General features: G+C 38.0%; 2 protein-coding genes across 2 annotated transcripts; both read left to right on the forward strand.

Annotated features, from left to right (window-relative positions):
- Nucleotides 1–4,218: 4,218 nt before the first annotated feature.
- LOC127429169 (pterin-4-alpha-carbinolamine dehydratase 2-like) lies at nucleotides 4,219–14,434 on the forward strand. The gene is made up of 4 exons (XM_051678041.1): nucleotides 4,219–4,376; nucleotides 7,039–7,164; nucleotides 13,614–13,694; nucleotides 14,139–14,434. Exons 1-4 carry the CDS (start codon nucleotides 4,272–4,274, stop codon nucleotides 14,232–14,234), a joined length of 408 nt encoding a protein of 135 aa, XP_051534001.1. The 5' UTR covers nucleotides 4,219–4,271; the 3' UTR covers nucleotides 14,235–14,434.
- A 1,031-nt stretch (nucleotides 14,435–15,465) lies between these two features.
- LOC127429146 (cation channel sperm-associated protein 3-like) lies at nucleotides 15,466–20,971 on the forward strand. Its single transcript, XM_051678007.1, has 8 exons — nucleotides 15,466–15,767; nucleotides 15,876–16,023; nucleotides 16,099–16,347; nucleotides 16,440–16,622; nucleotides 16,794–16,934; nucleotides 18,366–18,485; nucleotides 19,733–19,809; nucleotides 20,635–20,971. Exons 1-8 carry the CDS (start codon nucleotides 15,724–15,726, stop codon nucleotides 20,732–20,734), a joined length of 1,062 nt encoding a protein of 353 aa, XP_051533967.1. The 5' UTR covers nucleotides 15,466–15,723; the 3' UTR covers nucleotides 20,735–20,971.
- Nucleotides 20,972–21,438: the final 467 nt, after the last annotated feature.

The raw sequence follows: 21,438 nt of genomic DNA on the forward strand, positions 1-21,438 counted from the left end.
CCATTTTACTGAGGCCAGAGCCAGCAGTAATGCGGTCTTAACGGAGAGCATGCGCAAATCAACAGAGTCCAAAGGCTCGAAGGGGGGCTCTGCGAGAACTTTTAGGACTAAAGTTATGTCCCAAGTCGGGACTGTAGCCGGCAGAGTTGGGGTTAATTGCCTTGCTCCCTTAAGGAACTTTATGATTAAATCATGCTTGCCTATAGAGGTGCCGGCTTCATGTGCGTGATACGCAGATATAGTTGCCACATACACTTTGAGCGCTGATGGGGTGAGTCCTGCGTCTAATTGCTCTTGAAGAAATATTAGAATTTCATGTATGGGGCAGTTTACTGGATCCTTGGCATGTAAGAGACACCAATTAGTGAACACCTTCCATTTTAGCGCATAGAGGTGTCTCGTGGATGGCGCTCTGGCCTGTAAAATGGTGTTCATAACTGAACGCATCAGTTCTGGCGCATGTAGTGCGCCCCGTTCAGGGGCCACACACGCAGGTTCCACAGCTGGGGCTGGGGATGCCAGATTGTGCCTTGCGCCTGAGAGAGGAGATCCCTCCTCAGCGGTATTTCCCATGGCGAGCTGTACATCATCTCCCTAATTTCCGGAAACCATGGCTGGTTGGGCCATTTCGGTGCAACTAATAGAACCGTTTCCTTGTCCTCTCGGACTTTGCATATAATAGAGTGAATCAGGCATACCGGGGGAAACGCATATTTCCGTTTAGCCGGCCATTTGTTTGCCATTGCGTCCATTCCCAGCAGGACTTGGGACTTCGAGTACCAGAGGGGACAGTGGGCATTCTCCACTGAGGCAAATAGATCAATTTCTGCTTTGCCGAATATTTCCCAAATCCTCAATACAGTTTGAGGATGAATTCTCCATTCACCCGGCATCACCCCTTGGCGTGACAGTAGATCTGTCATGTTGTCTGAGTGAACCAGGACATGACAGCTCGCTATTTCTGACTGAAAAGCCTTTAAGGCTAGAAATACAGCCGATAGCTCTAGGCGGTTGATGTGCCACGCCCTCCCGGCACCTGTCCAGGTGCCGAAAGTCGGGCACGAAAGTGCGCGGTCCCGCTTGTGGAGTCGAGGCGGACTCCCAAAAAGGAGATATCTTTGGCTGGGGGAGAGCGTGCTCTTCGCCCAGTTTACACTGAGGCCCGAGCTGTTTAGATGCTGAAGCAGTAAGTCTCTGTGCTGGCATAACAGAGCCTATGATTGCGCCAGTAACCACCAATCGTCGAGGTATTTAAAGATGTGTACGCCCCTCAATCTCAGAGAGGCGAGAACCACATCGATGCACTTCGTGAATGTGCGAGGAGCCAGAGACAGTCTGAGGAGCAGGACTTTGAATTGATATGCTGTTCCCTCGAACGCGAATCTCAAAAACATCCTGTGATGTTGTACAATTTGGATATGAAAGTATGCATCCTTCAGATCTATCAACGCAAACCAGTCGTGTGCGATAAGATTAGTTTCTGAGTAATCATTTTGAATGGGCACTTTATGAGTGCGTGATTTAAATGTCTCAGATCCAGGATTGGCCGAAGTCCGCCGTCTTTCTTTGGAACAAGAAAATAACGGCTGTAAAACCCTTTTGTGTTTGACAACTTGGCACAATCTCTATTGCATTTTTCACGATGAGACTGTGCATTTCGGCTTGTAACACTGGTGCGTCCTCGGGTGAAACCGTGGAAGACAACGCCATTGAAACGGGGTGGCCGGCGTGCAAATTGGATCATATAACCATGTTCAATAATTTTTTGCACCCATTCTGAAATACCCGTTAGGGCTCGCCACGTGTCCGCATAATGGGACAGAGGGCAATTTGGTTTGCTCACTGTATGATATGATGTGACGCTCACTATAGGGAAGTGGTTGCACATAATGTGTGTGCTTTGAAGAGGAAAAGGGCTCTTTTTTGAGAATGTGTGAGCATCTTGTGCATTTGCAATGAGTGCTGTATTCTTTTTTGCACTTATTGCATTTTTATTTAATTTATTTGAATGCAAGACACAGAAACAACATTTTGAACAATATTGTGAACAACAATATTCCTTTCCTGACAACCAGTAGTGGAGAAATGGGGAACAGTGTTTTGTGTCTCCAATCGAGTCTTTTTTGGAGCAGACCCAGAGGGAACCGCGGGCTCTGCTTTCCGCTTCAAAGGGTTGTGCCCGTCACTAGCACTTCTGCTGCGCGTGCTGATATGCAGGTGCTGGTGAGTCAGCAGGTATGGGGCTTTTAGACGGGTGCTGGCTCGAAACAGAGCAAGGGCAAACCAGCTGTGATATACTTTGTCTAGGCATAAAGTGTCTCATAGCCTGTGACTGCTGCGACGTAACGCTCAGCAAACTTATTCACAGAGCTGCCAAAGAGGCCAGCTGGAGACACTGGAGCATCCAAAAGAGTATCTTTTTCCTTATCACTCATTTCTGTGAGAGTCAGCCATATATGTTAATCCAGAACTGCCAGGTTGCCCATGGACTTGCCGGTGGCTTGCGCAGTGACTTTCGTGGTATTCAGCGCTAAGTCTGTAGCGGTGCGGAGCACTTTGAATGTCTCTGGATCGAAGCCGTGCTCGTCCATTTGCTTGAGGAGCTTGGCTTGAAATACCTGGAGCACTGCCATTGCGTGGAGTGCTGATTCAGCTTGTTCTGCCACTGAGTAAGCTTTTCCCGCCAGTGCAGACGTTTGTTGACACAGTTTGGAAGGATACATGGGGCGTGATTTCTGCGCCCTGTTACTCGACCTGTTAATCATGATTATTTGATATTACCATGGTCATGTGCACTTTAATTTAAATCACATATTGACCTCTAAATAAGGGAATTGAGTGAATACTAAAAACATTAGAAAATGCAAATTTCTATATCTCTAATTAAGGTGCAGCTGGAAAATAGATTCATTAAAACTTACACTGAATTCTATATAAAGTAGATAGCTTTCAATTAAGTACTATGATCCATTTTGATTGGTCCAGCATCAGTTGTTCTAGCTCCTGTAATTGATCACAACTTCATTGGGCCTGCCCCCGCCCAGCGCTGGTATTGTGTTCTCTCACATCTTGATTTACAAGTGCACAAATTTGTTTTGCTACAGATTTTTCGCAAAAGTTGTTGCAAAAGTAAAGGTGGGAAGATTTAAAGTTGCAGTGGCAGATTTGAGAGGTTATAACTGCTGATTTGTGGTTGTACTGTGAAAGTGAATTAAAGTACAAAAGTAAATATGTAATACAAGTTTGTGTCTGTCGTTGTATTTATATGAATGTAATTTTACACATTTGTGACTATTTGTCTGCAACTTTGAATTCAAAACAGGTTTTGGATTATTGTCTGTGAGTACAGATTGCAGCATTCAACTTCAGATTTTTATTTGACAAGTTTTCACATCGGTGCTGTGGGTGTAAATTTAATCGTACAAGTACAAATATTTATTGTACAAGTTCTCAACTTCAACTCTACAAGCTCTCGAGTTTTGCAACAGATTTACCTTCATAATAGATCTCTGTGCCAAACTTTGCATAGAGGAAAATATTGATATCGGGATTGTTCAAATAAAGAGCATGATTAATTGGAAAATCGATATTTTTACCCATCCCTAATCCTTATTATTTTTATTATAAGCCATACATTTTGACAGGTTCAACATAGCAAAGTAAAATTATTTTGGTGTACCCCTGGATGGGAATGAATGCTCTATTGTACTACACATATGTAAAAAAAAAGAAGAAGAAAAAAAAAAAAGAAATCTGTTTGTGTGTTTTTGTAAAACTTCAGACTGCGTACTTCCAGGGAATACTAAGCTTGCTCCACGTATATGAACAGGGAGTAAAATAGCTGCGATTTTTAACATCTCTATTTTTTAACTCTTTATTTGACTGGACTGCTATGAGTTAAGATATAGATATAAAATAATATCTCGAAAATAATATTAACTGGATGTCACAGCAAAATATTATTTTTGAGAAAATAATTGTTAATGTGTGACTAGTTAAATCATGTGACAATGTAGCAGAGTAAACCGTTTATCGTTCCATACTGCGTACTGTTTCACATACTATATAAAAAAGGCAGTGTATATTGTGCAGTAAGCCATGCTTTAGTATTCCATTCTGAACACAGTCTATTATTTTGTATTTATTTGTCATTTTTAAACAATAAAAAGTAGGTTCTTTAACGTGCTCTCGTGATATTTTGTATGCTTTTTCCATCAGGCAATCTTTGGGGCAACCCCACAGAGTTTGTGAGGAAACGCGCTGCTGGGGCGATGAGCTGGTTAATATTTACTTTGTGTTCAGTCCGTCAATGGTCGAGTGCTGGAACTAAACTAACCTGCTGTAATCTGTCTGCACACAACCGCACAGGTCAAATGGTAAGACACGTTCGTTTGTTTCATATAAATGAGCCAGAATGTCTTTCAGGGATGTGATTGCCGCTGACGTTGGCAGACAGTCGACCAATCAGAGACTTTTTTTTTAAGCGAGCGGTACGACGCGACGCTGCCAGACTGGAACGCTTCATGATAATACACTACCAGAGATCCTCTACCAAAATAAACAATCTTAAAAAGAAGAGAACGTAACGGTCAGCTAGCGTGTTACGACAGTAAGTCACCGTTTGCGGATACCATACATATAAATGGGGAGAGTCGTAAACTGACACCTACCTGTCGCGAAATTGTCAGCGTCTTCTCTAATAAAACAGCAATTTAATCGTAGTAAACTCCACACATGGTTAATTCCAAAAGGATTTTTTAGTGTAAAAAATGTTGAAGATTATTGGACAGGTGGTCAATTCATGAAGTGATGAGCTGTTTCCTCACAAAAGCAGTTTATTCAGCGTCGCGAAGCATCTGCTCCATAGACATCTGTTCAAAAAGAACGACCTCTTGTCTTCTCGCCAGTGTACCGCCCATAGAATGTATATGGGACGTATTGGTTATGTTGGTAAAAGGGCTCTGTACAGTAGTGGCGCACTTTGTTTTTCGCGTCACGTTGGAAGAATAGTGATTGTTTGAATGCTATAGTAAGTGTAATAGTGCTTGTATTATCTGTAGGCTACTCAAAATCACGACGAACTGAATTCGAGTGCTATCTAGTGGATGTTAACTCTCAAGAGCAGTGTCGCCTATACAATATCTGTCTGTCTGTCTGTCTGCCTGTCCGTCCATCCATCATCAGTCTTTTTTCCATCCATCCATCCATCCATCCATCATCAGTCTTTTTCTTTCTTTCTTTCTTTCTTTCTTTCTTTCTATCTCAGTCTGTCTATCTATCTGTCTATCTGTCTGTCTGTCTATCTATCTTTCTTCAGTCTTCTATCCATCCATCCATCATCAGTCTTTTTTCTATCTGTCTGTCTGTCTGTTTGTCTGTCTGTGTCCATCTATCATCAGTTTTTTCCATCATCCATCCATCATCAGTCTTTTTCCATCCATCCATCCATCCATTATTCAACATTCATCCATCAGTCTTTCTTTTTCTGTCCATCCATCCATCCATCCATCGTCAGTCTTCTTTCTTTCTTTCTTTCTTTCTTACATCAGTCTTTTTTCCATCCATTCATCCATCCATCAATCCAACATCAGTCTTCTTTCTTTCTTTCTTACATCAGTCTTTTTTCCATCCATCCATCCATCAATCCAACATCAGTCTTCTTTCTTTCTTTCTTTCTTTCTTTCTTTCATCAGTCTTTTTTCATCCATCCATCATCATCCATCTATCCATCATTTGTCTTTTTTCTATCTATCCATACATCCATCCATCCATTCATCTATCATCAGTCTTTCTTTTTCCATCCATCCATCCATCATCTGTCTTTCTTTTTCCATCCATCCATCCATCCATCCATCCATCCATGTCTAATCACACAAATCTAATCATACAAATCTAATTCAAATCTGCAAAGTTCAAGCATTTTTAGCAAGATCATTATCCACAAGCAAACACTGCGCTGCTTTGAATCAGTGTAATTCAGATGGCTTTGTATGTAGTTTGTATTCAGTTGGAACAATACAAAATGTTATTTTACAGTGAAACAGGTTTCATTAACTTGAAACTTTTATAACAATGTTCATCCAACAGATGGCGCAAAGAGACTGTAGTCTGTGACCAATTAAAAGCAGATTTAAATAACAAACCAAGCTGCAGTGTTAAACATACACATTTGTGCATAACAATTTCATACATTTTCGACTGATTTTTGTTATAAACATTCTGAAACGTTACATTGGTAGCCTTTTGCTTACTGAGTGATCACTTAATTTCAGTTCATTTTAGGATAGGGTCAAATGTGTGAGCTACATTTTTGTATTTTTTTCTATTGTTGCTAGTAAATGACAAAATCACACAAATCGGGTTAAAACTGAAGATGTGTACCAAGTTTTGGTAACAGGGTTGCAAAAATGGTAAATCTCATATAAAATAGTTTTAAATACAACATCTACTCGTTTAATATTAATCTCCTGATGTTGACAGTCAGCATTTTCTGGTTTCATTTGCAGGTAATATTCTCATTTACTCTTTTCTTCAGAAAATCGCAGACTGAAAAAGTCAATATAAATATCTTTTAGATATGATCTCTGCTGTTGTCTCATATATGTTATCCCTTTTATGAGTGTCCCTTTTACAAAATATTGCTTAAGACACTATAGATTGTGTTTTGTATAATTAATTTAGTAGATTTTAATTTTCATTAATAAAGGTTGAATACATGAGGTTTATAATTGTTGTGAATAAGACACGATTGTTGAGAGAACAACATTAGAGAACTTTTCATGTGAAGAGGACATATAAGGTGTTTTGTTTTGTTTTTTTACATCAGTTTTATATAATTGATGTAGTTAATGCATTTAGGAACTAATCCAAAGTAATGTTTGGTTGTTCAAGAGTTTAAACAGATGAGGCAAGGCTGAATCCTGAATACATAAGAATATTCATCATTATCACAGATGACTTGCACACACAGTACAGTGCATGAGTGTTATAGATGAAATCTTGCAGTAGTGTAACATCAGGTGTTGTTCATGTGCTCAGGCCTCAGACTGGCTCGCTCCGGCCGAGAGAGATAAGTTCCTCATGGAGCTCAAGGCCACGGGCTGGGTGGAAGTAGAGGACCGGGACGCTCTCTACAAGGAGCTGCACTTCAAAACCTTCAACCAGGTTCACCTTCACACACACCTAAATAATCAATCTGTGATGTGTGACTAGTTCTGTTGGTCTCTGCAGAAAACAACACTTCATTTCTTCATTAGCAAATAAAACTTTTGTATGTGATCTGCAGAGCTCTTTCTGCTTTCTACTTGTTCAAGATTTTTCACAAAGGCCTCGAGTTAATGCTGTTTTTTGTGTTCAAAATGTCTTTTACAGTGCGACACAGCTGGCTCTGTTGCCCAAATTCAAGTTTTCCTGCCTTTATTAGTTGCAGGTGGAAGTCAAACCACATTTTCTCAAACCCTTGTTAAGAAGCATGTTTTCCTGGCACTGTTTGTCCAAAACAGTATTCAAAAGATAAAAGATGTATTTTGTTGTTGTTAAATGCAGTAGAAGTGCATGAAATGAAAATGCAGATATATGTGGAAAAGCACATTGAGGCTCTTGACAGAGATTGCTTGTTTGTACTTCAATTTCACAAGATCAATATATAAAGTAGGCTTCTTCAACAGAATAGTGCATGGACGCTGATCCAGATATTAGCTGATTTAGTTAGCAGTGTCCTCCATCCATCTTTTTAGACATCTTTGTATTTGAAGTGTGAGGCCTCACTTCGCCTGGCTCATTTTCTCTCTTGAAACTCCCATCCCCCTAAACTCGCTCTCTCATGTCAGTCTGTATAACCGTGAGCGAGAACAGAGCCGCTCTTGGCAGTAATTGAAGTTTTGATCAAAATGATTTCTTTTACAAACAATCAAATTGGTTCAAATGTTTCATCTGCCTTTGAAAACCACTAACTGTCCCGTCTGTCTGTATGTTGCTGTTTCATGATCTCTGTTCTTCACTTTGTTTGCCTCTCCTTGTAATAGTGACTCATATTTTTCCATTTGCACATATATCAGCCATTTTCAATGTTTCTCTTGTGCTGGATTTTATGCACTTTAGGTAGCACATAGATTGAGAGTGACATGTACAATGATTTCCATGTATGTAATCTCTAAATTGACTCATCTAAAGACATCAGATAAAAAAAAAAAAAAAACAATTTAGAGTTTTAAGATGGAGTTATCACTTTGGAAATCCAGACTCTGATGGCCCTTTAGTGGAACTAAGTTTTTCCTCCAAAATAATAGCACAAAAACTCCTCGACATGAAGGATGACCAGCACCAGAAATTATTTGGCTTAGCCAAGCAATCGTCTTGCTTACATGCATACAAAGAAATAATATTCTGCTAAAGAAGCATTTATTGCTGCAGTTGATGCCAACCCCCCCCCCCCTCCCCCCCCACACTTGTAAATAAAAGCAATAAGCCCCAGGAGGTGATGTGTTCGAGTGGTTTTACCACAGGTAAGAAATGTTAGAGCCAATTTATATTTAGTGTCTTTAACTACTATATACTTACAATAAAAAATAAGCATTTGATAGCATTTGGTTTTGTGTATATGTGTTTTTTAAATTGTACTTACATTTAAAGTGCAGGTACCTACATGCAATCACACTGTTGATCCTTCTCCTAACCCCTAAAGCTACCCCCATCTCCACCCGGGCCCAAACCACGGCAGCAAATGTGAATCTTGTGAGACTTTCACAGAACAACATGTATGCTCTACGGCTGTTAATCGAGTACATCAAGGCTTGAATTGCTCTGATAGTAGGAGATAATTCCTAAAAACAGAATTTACATATACAGTCAGGGGGCATGATTTATTATTTATTTATTTTATACAAATTTTATAATGAATTGCTCTAAATTAAAGGAATATTCCAGGTTCAATACAAGTTAAGATCAGTCGACAGCATTTGTGGCATAAAGTTGATTACCACAAAAAAATAATTTCGACTCATCCCTCCTTTTCTTTAAAAAAAAAAAAAAAATCAGATATCAAGGTTACAGTGAAGCACTTACAATGGAAGTGAATGGGGTCAATTTCTGGAGTGTTTAAAGACAGAAATAAGAAGCTTTTAATTTGATAAAATCACTTACATTAATTCTTGTGATAAAACTTGTGTATTATTTCAGCTGTAAAGTTGTTTAAATCATCAGTTTTACAATCGTTTTAGGGTTTGTTGACATTACATCAAGTTGTAAAATTGGCTCTAACTTCACACAGATGCAGTTAGTAAATGATTTTATCACAGTAAAATCATGTTAACACACATATTGTTTATGTCTTGTGTCTATACTTTTGAAACATTGAGTATTTTAATGTTTACAGATTGACCTCATTGACTTCCATTTGCATCTCACTGGAACACACATTTAAAGAAGAGGAGGGACGAGTCGAAATTAATTTTTTTTGGTAATCAATATTATGCCACAAACGCTGTCGATTGAGCTGAACTTTAGCACGTTAAATTGATAGCCCTAGCATGTACACAATAAGTACATTTGTATCAAATGCTTAATGTTTTAATGTAAGTATATAGTAGTTAAAGGCACCTTATATAAAGTGGGACTATAATGTTTTAGGCATGACGCAAAACGGAGTACTATCAATGTAATGCACGATAAAACACCTTATCAAAATAAGCCTCTTGTGGTTTATTGCTTGTTTAAAACCCAGCAACAGCAATATGATAAAATATTAGATTATTAATTATATTTATGAATAATATGAATCCCTATAAAAATTCTGGAAGTAATATAGTGCAATAATATAGTAACTCTTTACTGTTTTGCAACTTTCCATATATGTAGTCACAGGTGTGTGTTTATCATCATTTTACAGTGGCTCATCCAATCTGAAATTAGATTTGGAACTGTTTTAACAGGAATTCTGAAACAACATGTTACATGAAAGAATGCAGTCAATATTATGACTTACAGGAATAGTTCCCCCAAAAATTATAATTCTCTCACCATTTCTCACCCTAAACTCATATGACTGTTTTTCTTCTGTGAAACTCAAACAAAGATATTTTAATGGTGTTAGTGATGTGCAATAGATATTCATTCAATGCAAGTCCATTGGGTCCAATACTTTCAAGCTCCAAAAAGGGCATAAAGGTAATTCATACGACTCCAGTGGTTTAATCCATGTCTTCAGGAGCGTGTTCAGCGCTCTGCATATGCATCAAGTGCTAGGAAGTGTAATCGAGCTTCAAATCACGATTGCGTCAAGAAGACCGCAGATGTCAAGGTGTATAGTGAAAAAGAAGTTATATTTTGGTTCATTTCTCACACAAAGCTGATCGTATCTCTTCAGAGGACATAGATTAAACCACTGGAGTTGTATGAATTACCTTTATGCTTCCTTTATTTCCTTTTTCGAGTGTGCAAGTTTTGGTCACCATTTTCTTGCATTGTATTGATATATTCACCTCATATCTCCATTAAAATATCTTCGTTTGTGTTCCACAGAAAAAAGGAAGTCATACGAGTTTGAGACGGCATTATCATTTTTGGGTGAACTATTTAAGTGTTTCATTAGGGTGAAACCAGATGAAACACTTAAATAGTTAATCAAAAATGATAATTCTCTCATCATTTACTCATTTATCTGTGGTAAATGGATTATAATTTAAGCAATACTGAAATATAGCAAAACTACTGTTGACAATTTATTATCTTTAATGTTTCAATGAATCTCGGCACAAGCGGCACACGTGAAGATTATGGCATTTGTTCTTGTGCTTTAGGACTGAATCTGCAGTTTCAAACTCTTGAGTAAATCTGCAAAGTGCCAAGATCCCAAACTTCCACTTTCTGAGATGAGGTGTTTCTTTCTTTAATTTCCACATGAGACTCTTCTTAACAAAACATTCTCAAATCTCTCTCCTTTATTGGACCCGTTCCAATGGTGTACAACTAAAGCAGAAGCCATTGAAGAAATGGAGCTCTTGGGGGCGCTGGAGGTGTTTTGAAGGAAGACCATGATTTTTGAAATCATGTTCTGTGCAGCTTCAGTTCAACAGTGTGTCTTTCGTTAATAGATGTAGTAAATAAATAGTTTTTCTCTCTTGCACTTAGGACCATGGCACAGATGAAATCAGCAGACATGTTGTGCATTTTTTGCTTGTATTTAAACGTGGTAAACTATGTTGACCTGAGCCAATATCATGTGGGCCTGATCAGAACCAAAGTCCCTTTCAAGGCAAGTCAGTTCAGTCGGCTGCCACCTTGAGCACACTCCCGGGCAGCTATTTTATATGGATACAAGCGGGCATAAAAGTACAGCTCCTATCAACTTGAATGGGGAAAGAGCATTGGTCAAGATTATGGTCAAAGAACATAATTCATATCAGCAGTAAAATCTTACAACACACGATCACACTAAATAACATGATTTTTTAGGCTGGTCCAGCTAATGCACATGCACATTCTCGAGTAAACTGACAGTCAATGTCTGTATCTAAAAGGTGATTGGCTTTTTTACCTGTAAGGTACAGACTTCTTTTTTTACATCTGCCGTTTTAGGCATTCCAATTTCTCTTATTCATTTTAATACAAGTGCCCAATCTTGGGCTAAATAGTCTCTGTTAGTACCTAGAAAACATCATTTTAAGAGTAAAAATAGAGTATTATTGGAGCTAACTGTTGTGTGATATGAGAGTCAGACACTTTTTACAATCTAAATGATCCAAATCACAGAGTTAAACCGTACACAAAAAATATGATGCACTTCAACATACATCTGTTTTCATAAACAATAAAGCCAGTCTGGAGATAAGACTGGAGTTGTTTTGTTGCCACGTTTCAGAGAACATTATAAAAAGCCAGTTGGCAGCTGTTGTAGCAGTCCCTCACATTAATACATACAGTAATCTGGCTCATTTTCTCTGAAGGTACAAAGCTGATCTGACACTGCATCAAGTTCTTGGTGATGCTCCATGATGATCGTGCTGTGTGGGAGACGTTTGGAGGGATTGTAAAGCATCCTAGTACACCAATCTGTCTGCATTTAGCCCTGGCTGGTGGAGCAGCTGTCCATAAGCCCTATATTGCACTACAGAAAACTGATCTGTAAATAGCAGGCACATGTGTTTGAAACTACAGCCATATTTCAGCCTGCTGCTAGCAGCGAATGCCACTCCAACGTCAGAACGGTCTCATCAGCGTTTTATGACAATCACGCCATAATAGCGCAAAATGCCCCTAAAGTGGCATGTAGAGAAACGTGCGTGGCGGTGGTTCTGATTATTTGAGATGAGGGCCTGTTACATGTCAAGTCAAATTACAGGCAGAGCGCCAAGGCATTGGCTCCGCACGACACAAAGTAAACAAAAGAGCCAGAGAATGGTGGTCCTTGACCTCTTGTGAGTGGCTGTCAGAAGCAGCGCGCCCAGGCCAATGTAGTGTTCCTGTCCGCTGAGCTCAAGAGTCTTGAAGGTGTCTGCAATGTGCACATACCATAAGATTTCACCCTCTTTCAACTTTACAAAAGCAAACTCCATTCGATTAGGTTGAGATTTAGAAGAGCGCTCCGATACAGTATGTTTTTGATTGTCTTTTTTCAAGAATTTTCAAAACTTGATTTGTTTCCACATATTCCCATTACTTTTATTTTTTTGCCTGTCAGATCAGCTCTGTAATGGGCACAAATAGGAAATGTTTCGACACAAATGCCCTGCGATTTTAATAATGGCCAATATTCTTAATGAACGTTGAGCAAAAGCAGACTCACCGCTTAAATTGGCAGTGGAGTCGAGTTGCAGGATTCTGTCAATCACTTTAAATGGATAACAGGACGGTTTCCTTGATCGTTAATTTGATAAAATAGCCGATTGTGTTACGTCATGTGTTGGAGAATGAGTTCCCCAAATTGCTTACAATACACTAAACTCTGTGTAATTTCCTCCTCTTTTTTTTTTTTTTTTTTTTTTTTTTTTTTTTGAGTACCTCTGTTTGATTAAGAGAATTTTGGCCAAGCCCACAGATTTGTGTGCAAAGATAGCTTGTGTACAATGGTGCTTCAGTTGACTTAATTAGCTAAGGAAGTATTTAAAGGCTTAATTGAGATTGCGTTGGGAAATTGCTCTGAAATAGCCAGTGCTGTGGGTTTAACTTGCTCCTCTTTGTAGCTGGTTGGAATAACTGTGGATGATTTTTGATTGGAGGACACAAATGGCAACAGAAGTATGATGATTGAGACCCTTCACTCAATAACTTTCTAACTACACACAATGCACTCATACGATCATTACCATTATTTGAAATTCATATAAAACTTATTATAATTTGGTCATTGCTTTGGTCCAACATAGTTTCATGGGTTATCATGTTATTTCATTTTAACACTGATGCCTCAAAGAAGTTGTCCTGTTTTCCTCTCAAAAATGAATGGGTGATTTTTCACCATTAATAAGCCTTGTGCGTTCAAAATGACTTAACTTTGTAATTGAGTAAATACACTTGTCAGCATTTTAAGCATTATTGGAAGTTGTTCTGCGGCACAGAGAACTTGTAATAGTGGAGAATTAGACTTTCCAGTTCTCAGTCTGTTTTCTTTTACTCAGGCTTTTGGCTTCATGTCTCGAGTGGCTCTGCAAGCCGAGAAGATGAACCATCACCCGGAGTGGTTCAATGTTTATAACAAGGTAATAACTTCCAATGAGCCACCTTCTCCTCACCCTGAGAAGCAGTTTATAATGTTTTTACAAATGTTTAAAATGAATACTTTGTTGAAAGTACCCAAGAGGCCCCACAAACCAGGCCTTTGAAATCATTGCATTTACATGGCAAACAATCACCCAACATAGTGTACTAGCTCACATTTCATGTCAGGTCCAACGAGAAATGTGGGGAACTCAGGAAAAATGCTCGTGAATGTTTTCGTGGTGAAATAAGCTGTAGTGGAGATGACACGGTGTGCGGTAGGCGACTGCGCTGAAGGAATGTGCACATCTTTATGAAAGTGGTGGCAGGATAGGACAAGCTCACTTTCCACTCCACTGCAGTCCACCACATGCCTTGCTTCTCATCGCTGTTTCTTGTATAATAGAGATTAATGGTGACTACTTTTCTTTCTAAATGTCTTTCAGGTCCAGATCACTTTGACTACACATGACTGTGGAGGATTGTCAAAGAAGGACATTCGACTGGCCAAGTTTATTGATAAAGTTGCACTGTCCCTGTAGCAGCTCCTTAAAAAAAAAAGTTTGAAAAGGCACAACATAATACATTAAAAACTGAGAATGACATTTGAGTGAAATGTCATCTTGATGGAAGTTAAGCTTATTTTCATTATGGAAAAAAAAAAGCTTTGTATTTTCATTTTTTTTTTTTTTTTTTGCATTGTGTTGCTTAATAAAATTAGGTCAGCTTGTTCATTCTCAAAGTTGTCTGTATAAAATTACTTTTCTTGACCTGATATGCATGATTATGGTAAATGCATATCAAACAAGGGATGGAATGTGTGTGTATCTGATTTTTTTTATTTTTTATTATTTGTTTAGATGCATTTGTTTACAATAGTTAACACGAAGACCACATCAGTGTTACTCTAAGATGAAGTGCACACTTATAATCATATACATGATAATTGTTATAATAGACATACTGAAGGCTAAAGGCTTACAAAAAGCACTTTATTTTTTTTTTTTACCTAACACACAAAAATTTATTTAAAAATATGCTTAATAAAACAGTGATGTACTGTGGGCAGAATTCTTGAAGCGAGATCACTTGCAATACTGTTTGTGTAGATTCAAGAGCAGTATTGAATTAACATTGAGGATCTGTTCCAAACCCTAGTAAGCTGCCTTGCTGTCTATGTAGGCAGCATCCAAACCAAAATGGAACCTCATAAAGTGACTGATTTGAAACGCTCTACATAGGCAATAGCCTTGCACCATGGGGGGGGGGGGGGGGGGGGCTAGATTTACGCTGCTTAAAAAGGCGGAAATCACAGTCTGTGAAAAGAGTCCATAGAGTACCAAGGGTGAGCCTTCAACGTTAGCAAAACATAATATAACGGCGGTACACTGGCGAGGAAAACAGAGGCCGTTCTTTTTGAATGGATGTTAATGGAAGAGATTATTCAGTACGCCGAATAAACTGCTTTTGTGGGGAAACAGCTCATCACTTCATGAATTGACCACCTGTCCACTAATCTTCAACATGTTTTACACTAAACAATCCTTTTGGAATGAACCATGTGTGTAGTTTACTACGATTAAATTGCTGTTTTATTAGAGGAGACGCTAACAATTTTGCGACAGGTAGGTGTCAGTTTACGACTCTCCCCATTTATTTGTATGGTATCCGCAAACGGTGACTTACTGTCGTAACACGCTAGTTGACCGTTACGCTCTCATGATTGTGTGGTAAACGCGCGGAGATTGTTATAGTATTATAACGTTAACATGTCGCTAAATTTAACACAAATAATGACTGAAACAGATTATTTCGATGAATTTTAAATAGATAAAGGTATTATTTTTTTATCTATGATTTGGTACTATAAAATAGTTCATATATATTTCTAATGGACATTTTGGCTGACAATTTTCCACTGCTCCTTGAAAATTCAGGAGATTGGCCGATATGTAACCATGACAACCCCCTAGATACGCTCTTCACGAAACAATCGTCCTGTTGTGTCCGCTTTAAGAGATCTCGGAAGAAATGTGTGAAAGCGAAAGTCATCCATGTGATGGCGAAGACAAAAGGTGAATAAACGTGTTCTTTTATAAAGTTATTTGTCTGTGAGGAGCTTTCACAACACTTTAGTCCTGTTCAATTCAATGAACGACAAATTACGCATTTTCTTCTTGCAGGAAAGAGTGTGATTTCTGCAAATACAGCTCGTCAATCACTCAAAGCCGCTGGTTTGATGCTTTCAACATGCTGACAGTTGTATTGGACAGTATTTTCATAGTCCATGTGATCGACCCCTCTCAGACGAATTTTCCTGTGTTCTTTTATGTAAGAGGTCGTTAGCGCAGATATCCAATACAATATAGGATATGTACTTGTTTTAGTTGCATGGTTCTTTTACAGATAGCCGACGGCTTTTTTCTGTCCGTCTATCTGCTGGAGTGTGTGCTGAAGGTGTGTGCTGATCCGCGGGGATACTGGAGAAGCGCTTCTAACGTCCTGTCTGCAGTCATTGTGCTCGTCTCCTGGATTTGTTGGTTCGTGAATGTGCTCTCTCAGGCCGTGTCTCCAAAGACCGTCATCGTCCTACGTGTCCTTCTGATCATCAGACTCTTAAAGATGCTGCCTGACACTTACACACGAGCTTATCAGGTTCTCATAGTGCCAGCATACATTCATTCTCCCTTTGATATTCTCACTTTGTGCAGTCTGCAGTTGCTTAGATGTGTGTGTGTTCATTGCAGGCCTTTATTGCAGCCTTCTTGAGGGCAATGAAGACTGCAGTATTTCTGATTGGATTGATGTTTGTGGTGATGATGATTTATGCTGTGGCTGGATATTTGTTTTTTGGAGACCCTGACACAGGAGATCCTGATAACTGGGGAGACATCGGCAGTGCTCTTTTCACTCTTTTCCGCTTGGCGACAGTAAGATATGAACTTATTCTTCAGATACGTGTCACCTTGTCAAACTTTAGGCAAGCCTCTCATTAGTAGGATACAACAGATCTGCAGGATGAGAGCTAGACAGGCTTGTTAAATAGATGCTGAAGTTTGATAACGAACAAAACTGCTGACATTAATATCTTTTGGCGATAGTTGGATGATTGGACAGACGTCCAGCAGAGACTCGATGACCTGAGCATGGAATTCAGCTGCATCTTCACCATCACCTTCATCCTTATTTGCTCCTTCGGATTCCTAAACATGATCATCGGGGTGGTCGTCACGGAAATGGCTGTAATATCTGTTTCACAACCTGGTCTCATAGAATCATGTTACTATACATACATTTTTGCAAAATGATTCTTACGCGGCTCGTTGTGCGTATTGCGGCAGTTTCCTTGAGAAATGAACTTTATAGAGGTGCTACAACAACAATGACTTTTATTCACTTTCACACAAATCACGAGTAAAACGTCAGATTATCAGTTCATAAACACTTACTTTTCGCTCTGTTCCTCACACAATGCTATCTTATGACATCTTCACACTTTTACTATAATGCATGATGTAATCAACTATATTTACAAGCTTGTTCAAGTGTGATCAAATTGTGCGGTAGCTCAACTGAGTTTTGCACTCGTAATGTAAAGGAGCAAGGTAGGAGTCCTGAAGAGCACGCGAGTCCACACATGAACCCAAAGTGTCATAGAAACACCACAAAATGACGTAGTTGCTTCAGCCATTGTGTTTTTCATCTCACATTTGCTTTTCTGACACTATCGGTTAGGTTTAAGGTTTTGGGAAGGCAGGTCGGATTTGTTGATTTAAAACTCAATAGAGCATTTGTTTTCGAGAACATTTAAACTCTCTTTTTTGTGCCACTCTGTGGACATTTCACATCGAAACTGCTGAGATACATGTAATGAACCATATAATGTCATTTTGTAAAAATTTCGTCACAGTCACATAATTTTCATGAGATCAGACTGCTCTTCCACAACTTCAAATTCTTATATGAACCATTGTTAAATGTTTGTTATTCTATTTTTTTATTTTCTTCAATGTAGTAATATACAATAGCTAAAAACAGCACAAGTAACCAGATGTTGTCCTTTGCATAAGTGGACCTATCTGACAGTCCAGAGTATTGAACAAGTCTAATTAATTCGCTTTTAACTGAAAGCCACGGCACCAACACTTAACATGAGCCTTGGAGATTGTGGATAAACAGAGGTTGGTGGAGTTTTTCTAAATGTAATACACTAAACATCACATTATCCGCAGCAAGTGAAAACACTGGAGACCGGAAAAACAAAAACAAAAACAGGCTATGAATCGTAGAACACTTCTGTGTTTAGGAAAAAGGTGGATAGAGCCATAAATGTCTGAATGAAATTTGTGAGAAGCTCTAGATATTCTGATCATTCTCTAAACTACCTGAAGGAAAATATTTTTTTTCCCAGCAGTGTGGTGTTTGGGATTATCAGGGCAATCCAATCTGTGAATCATGATAACTGGGTCAGCGCAATCCCTCATTATGCAATCAGTTATAATCTGTTCATCTACCACCAATCTTGGCACACTTGGCTGAACAAAAATGTGAATGTTTGAACAAAGCCATGAACAGCCGTCACATTGGAAATGAATTGTTTTAAATAAATGTAAACAACAAGCTTTAAGTAATTATGATGTTATTTTCATGATATCTTTACTGATATAAAAAAGAATGCAGCTGAGCAGATTCAGAAGGACATTCAGTGTGAACGTAAGGAATCGGTTGACAAAAAAAAAGAGATCATTGTCCAGCAGCAGAAAAAGAAGATCGAGCGGCTGCTTCAGAGACAGGTTAGCATTTGACTCTTTATCAGTGTACTGCCTGACATGAAGAAAGTGTCTAGCACATTTACACATGGACATTGCATATTTTTTGTCATCTACATTGTTGTAATCTCTTAAATAAATAATGGAAATAATAAAAGAAGCACTATCACAAAAAAACACAAAATACATTTTCAAGAATCAGCTGTGAAATACCTTACAAAACCAGTTTGTAATCCTTTATCAATCGCTCTTCAAAACTGCTTTACCAAACATAGTGACAGGTTTTCACATTTCCCACACACTGTCCATTGACATATTAAAAATGATGAAAGAGATTCATCAGTTGGTCAAGTGTGCTCGTACTCTGCCATATTATTTCCTAGGCCTGTGATACAAAGATATGATTATGATTCTGTTTGATCACAGTAATAGTAGTAGAGAATTACATTCAGCTGAAAATCTTTACCATTACGTTGCCCTCTAAAAGCACAAAGAAATGTCTGAAATTTGGACAAAGTTGAAGAATGTAATAGAAAAATGTGTATGCTGACAGTCTGAAACAGTCACTTTTTACTAACTGATCTAAAATGGTGTTTCTCAACTGCTGGGTCATGAGCAAAAATTGGCTCTTTTCTGATAGGGCCAGCAGGAAAAAAACAACAATGCTAAATGCAACTAACCATATAATCTTACATGGTTATGATAGCAAATAAAATATCCATATCAACTTTTTAAAATGCTTCCGATATCTTTTGTTTTTGACATCAAAGAATGTGTGTCCATTCAAACTCTATGCAGTTTATGCTAATATTAAAAAATCAATTGATTGATTGTACTTTTGTAACAATAACAATTGTATTGGGTCACGTTTTGATGTCCAGTGTAAATTCTGGGTCATGAAGCAAAACAAGTTGAGAAGCACTGATCAAAATAAGTGAACTGATTAAGCCCATGTTCTTCATTTGTTTGAATGGAATTACATTAAGCCAGATAATGAAGTGTACATTTCAGTGTCCACACGACATATTTATTAAATGTTATTCATGAGTATTACTCATTACTTACATATTTACACTGTAACGTCATGAACACCTCACTCTCATATTTCTGTTACAGCTTTCACTTTCAATCCAATGACAGCTCTTACGTGAGAAATCTCAAATGTCCTGAGTGTCCTCATCACTGTAAAATATCATTGTTTTGTATATTTAGTGACAATATTACCAATATTTTCATTTAGCATAACAATTTCATTACTGTCGTCCATACAGACGGATGATGACCGAAGATTATACTTCATAAAGGAGTATCTCCACAAAGTGGAAGAACAGGATAACACCACAAAGGAGTGAGTAACTCTCTCCAGCACCTTCTCACTGCTGCTATCACTAAACACAGCTTGTTAAACGTGGTTAATAATTCCCTTTAGACAGGATAACAGACAATTTTGTGAGTCAATAAAAAAGCCTTGATGGCAGTGCCGGTTTCCTTCAGGTTTAGTGACAAATGCAAGCATTTGAAATTGTGCATCTTCATGGCATTTCCTGTTGTTATGTTTTTGGGCTGATCGTAAGCATTTCTTTAATGAACAAAAGTGCTATTTTATTTAGCAAAATATCAATAATGATGGTGGTGTTAGAATTTACTGCTCAAGTTTGTGTTTAAATGATTTGTTTTTCAAATAATGCTTTAATGCCTTTCGCATTTTTTTCAGTATCAATTTGTCCCCTGGTGTTGTCTAAAGGGGTGATTTTGGGTCAAAATATTTTCAGAACACTGAATATGTTCTGTTATTATCTGCTAGTTATCTGTCATTTGCTGATATCGTTAAATTGTTTCTTATAAATTCCATGTGATTTAGATTTTCCACATTTTTTGTTTGTTTATTTATGTCTTTTAAATCAGTGTTATTACTACGCCACTGTCTTCATATGGAGAGTCACAGGCCCACATTATCTTCCTTTGCCAAACAACCTTCGTGTTTTTGTGACAGAACTATTACACTGTTGCACAGTAATATCTCACATTGCAAAGTACAAAAGTTATTGTACTTTATAACATATACATATTCTTTTGATGTTTACACCAATGAATTATGATTACATATACTCATCATTTAAATGTTAAGTGCAATTTAAGGCAAAATATTGTCTTTTATTGTCACAACGTATAGGTGCCTGCAGCTCTTCACTGACATGATGCAAATACTGAAAGAGGAATTAGAGGACAGGCAGACTGATCAGACACAGAAAGAGAACAGCCTGCAAAACTAAAGGAAAATTAAACCTAAAAAAAGAAAGAATAAAAAGTTTTAATTCTTTATGCTAAAAACATGTAATATTTTTAAATGTTCCAAAAAAAAAAAAAAAGTGTTAATAGTGTTGTTGTTGTTTTTGTTGTTTTTATTCATATATTTATAAAAGTAATGAGTGTGATCATAGCTCAACCAAAGCAAATAAAAAACAACACTAAACATAATAATTAACTTTTATAACACTCAAATGTAATAATAGACCAAGTTGATACCATATGATTATTATTGGACTGGTTCATTTGAAAGAGACATGCAAGACTGAAGAAGATTGAACTTGAATGAGTAATTAAACATGTTGAAATGACATGCATTGTTTCCTGGTCATAAGCGATTAGAACAGTGCACACAGTGATTGATTAACCCCTTGAGAAGACATTCTGCACCGGCAATTTGCGGCCAATTCATGAATGACCGGGATGTCATTGATAGCGGACTACAAAAAAAATAAAAGAGTATTAAGCTACTATTTACATTTTACTTTTAACCTGATCAGTTGAAAACCTTCTCGAAATCATCGCTGTAAGAGAATATTTTCAAGTTAATATAGTGTAAATGTGGTGGCACTAACACAAGCCAACACAAGTTTCTGGTTTGTGTTTTCTAGTATAGGTCTATACATTCCTGGACCGACCTGTGTGATGCAGACAGACTCTTGTTTGAACT

This window comes from Myxocyprinus asiaticus, chromosome 38 (assembly GCF_019703515.2).
Source record: "Myxocyprinus asiaticus isolate MX2 ecotype Aquarium Trade chromosome 38, UBuf_Myxa_2, whole genome shotgun sequence".
Classification (NCBI taxonomy): domain Eukaryota; kingdom Metazoa; phylum Chordata; class Actinopteri; order Cypriniformes; family Catostomidae; genus Myxocyprinus; species Myxocyprinus asiaticus.